Raw genomic sequence first — 2,956 nt, 5'->3', positions numbered from 1 at the left:
TTTTATAGAATTAAAAAATAGTCTGGAAAGGATTAAAGTTTGCCAGGTCATGATATTCTTTCTTTGAATATCTATTCAAGGTTGTAGAGAACTTAGAAAATGGTCTTATCTTTTTGTAGTAAAATGTATAATTATAGTTATGGAAGATTTATTTTATTAGTCTAAAAGAAATATTTCTTTTGAGAGGTAATACTAAACACTACTCTTTTGGAACAGGAAGAGAGACAAAAAAGATTAGGACCTGGAGGTCTTGACCCAGTTGAGGTACTTGAGTCTTTGCCAGAGGTAAATTTTATAGTTTTATTTCACACACACAGTTAAAAATATGCATTGTTGGTTTACTTTAATTTTTATATTGTTTATGTGATGTTAGTCACAGTCAACTTGTGATTATGTTTGTATATGATAGCTTTAAATAAATATTTTTATGTTTTACAAATCTTATGGTGAAATACTTTTAATATTTTTGTGCACTATCTGATGGTACTTTACTTTTGCAGTCTTTAAGGAAGTGCTTTGAAACCCAGGATATTCCAATGCTTCAGCAGGTAATTACTCAGATACCTGAAGAAGAGGCACGATATCACATGAAGCGTTGTATTGACTCGGGACTGTGGATTCCTGATGCTAAAGCTGCTGAAGAAAGTAAAGATGCCTCTGATGTAAAGCCAAGTTAATAAAACCCAACAGCCTTTGATACATAAACAGTAGTATGTCTGTTTACCTAAGAAATAGTGGTAATAATCTCTCAAGATCTGTGAATTCTTGGTTTTAGAGAATATTTTTGTCTGCTTAATAAAAGCACTGTTTGCTGTATGTATCCAAATCTTGATTGAAAAATGGTTTGAAGTTAACTGCCTGCTTTTACAGAAACTAATGTGATATTTTCCAGAAAATTAATGCTGTAATAACACAACCTTCTGTTGAAAAAGTTTTTTCATACCAGTATCATTTAAAAATAGTTGTCTTGTGCTTTTTATTTCTAATTATTCTTACCCTACAAATATTTTGTATAATAAAAATTCAAGTTCTAGTAACCTTTAAACAATATAAATGGTACTATTGCAAGAATTGTGAAGTTTTCTGATAGGAAGTGTTTAAAATAGTTGTCTGGATATTAAATAAATTCTGTATCATTTCATGTAGTCTATTAACCATTTCTTTATAGATCTCAACTACAGAAAGGTTATGGTTGGTGCCAATGAATTGCCTTTATTTTCAAGTTACCATTTACACATCTTACAAGGCAGCACAAAACATAATACTTATGTTATTGAAACAATTTTTAAGGGGATACCATTCTAGGTAGTATTTTCTCAAATAACTTACAGCATTCAAAATATGTAGTTTTCGTTTTTATTATATACAGTAACATTATTATTTGAAAATACTGAATGTCAGAAAAAAAGATCTTAGCAGCAAGTAAAACAATCTAAAATATATTTAAACAAATATAAAATTGAAAATGCTACGATGAAAAAAACTATACATTTTATTGAAGATTCTTTGGTTTCAAATATATTCCATATATGCTTTATTTTTTGAACAAGAAAATTAACTTGCTCCTCAGTAAAACAAGTTAAATAGCACACACACAACAAGCATTTTAAACAGTTATAATCAAGCTAGAGTTGAATTTTATAAGTCCAGTTTCTTTTTATAATAATGACCAGAGTCTAATTTTAATGAAGTTAGTTATGCCAATTATTATACATTTTTTAACAAATAAAGCAAAAGATCAAGACAGCATAAATTGTTATGAAACTAAAAGCTATAGCAAGGCCTTTTAGTCTCCATTTGATATTGGTGTATATGCATTTTCTTGAATGGAATAAAAATACTGTAAATGCCTTACTGATCCCAGGAAATGTTTAACTGTTCTGTCTTCATTAAGGTTGTAGACTAGTTAAAGTTTGCATAACTAACCACATTAAAGGCCCTGCAAGACTGAACATCGATGGCAGTAGTGACATCTAATAGTAACTTGCATGGCAAATTAAAGTGAAAAGTAGAAATAACGTAGGCTTATAAATTGAAGTCTTTGAAATGTTACTTTTATTTCTAGAAAACTCTGGCTCTAGTTACAACTTATGTGGTTATCATTATGTCTGTTGATGGCTAAATTTGTTTATGAAAAATAATACATTAAATGGATTGTACAATATTACTAGTTAAAAAGTGATTGTCTTACTGACATTTCCCCAGTGTTATACAGCAAGCTTTTCTTTTGTACCATTTCCCTAATAAGCAATATATAACAATATCATAGCACTAAAAGTAAAAACACAGTCATCAGTCCATTTAATCCACAACATTTGGATTCTTCTGAATACACTTGTAAATGCTATTTCTCATCCAGAGGTCACTTAATGTCAAAAAGTGTTAAATAAGAATTGTATGGTGAAATTAAATATATGAAAAAAATCAAAAACTTTTATTAAAAATAATATAAAATAAAGCTTTTCATAAACCTTAGGAGCAGTAACACCACCATATATAGGTATTAAAATACATACCTAAATCAAGTAACAACATGACATAATACTTGAAATTCTGGGTGGTTTCCTGATACCTTTTGTCTGTATTCAATTCTCAATAAGAACATGCTTTGGCACTTTTCTTGTACTTTGCTATAATCAACTATTCCTTTGCCAGTCCTGCATCTCTGACCAAAGAGTAAAATGTGGAGTTTTTGTCTTGAAGTAACACTGCAGGGGAGTTGAATTCTATGATTTGGCCATTGTCCAACACCATTACCCTAAACAAATGATTAGGAGATTAAAAAGTAGAATTAAACTGAAAAAAAAGTTTTCAATGTCTGATTATTCAGAGTAATGCTTTAGTAATAGTAGGTTTTAACTCATTACCTGAGACAGTGTGAAATGTTAAATTGTAACTAATATTCTCAGCAGGTCATCAGGCAGTTATTAAAAATACATTTAATTTAGAACAGTAT

The 2,956-nt window shown here is 29.3% G+C and overlaps 1 protein-coding gene across 1 annotated transcript in view; it reads left to right on the top strand.

The window, feature by feature from the left end:
- LOC106469083 (hsp90 co-chaperone Cdc37-like) overlaps nt 1-1,141 on the top strand; it is a 28,045-nt gene extending 26,904 nt beyond the window's left edge. The window contains exons 8-9 of the mRNA XM_013929538.2: nt 217-285; nt 501-1,141. Coding sequence (XP_013784992.1) covers nt 217-285; nt 501-677 — 246 coding nt within the window. The 3' untranslated portion in view covers nt 678-1,141. The remainder of the gene's footprint in view (nt 1-216; nt 286-500) is intronic.
- Nucleotides 1,142-2,956: the final 1,815 nt, after the last annotated feature.

This window comes from Limulus polyphemus, unplaced genomic scaffold, assembly GCF_000517525.1.
Source record: "Limulus polyphemus unplaced genomic scaffold, Limulus_polyphemus-2.1.2 Scaffold3290, whole genome shotgun sequence".
Taxonomy (NCBI): domain Eukaryota; kingdom Metazoa; phylum Arthropoda; class Merostomata; order Xiphosura; family Limulidae; genus Limulus; species Limulus polyphemus.
This window is presented reverse-complemented; position numbering and strand designations above follow the sequence as displayed.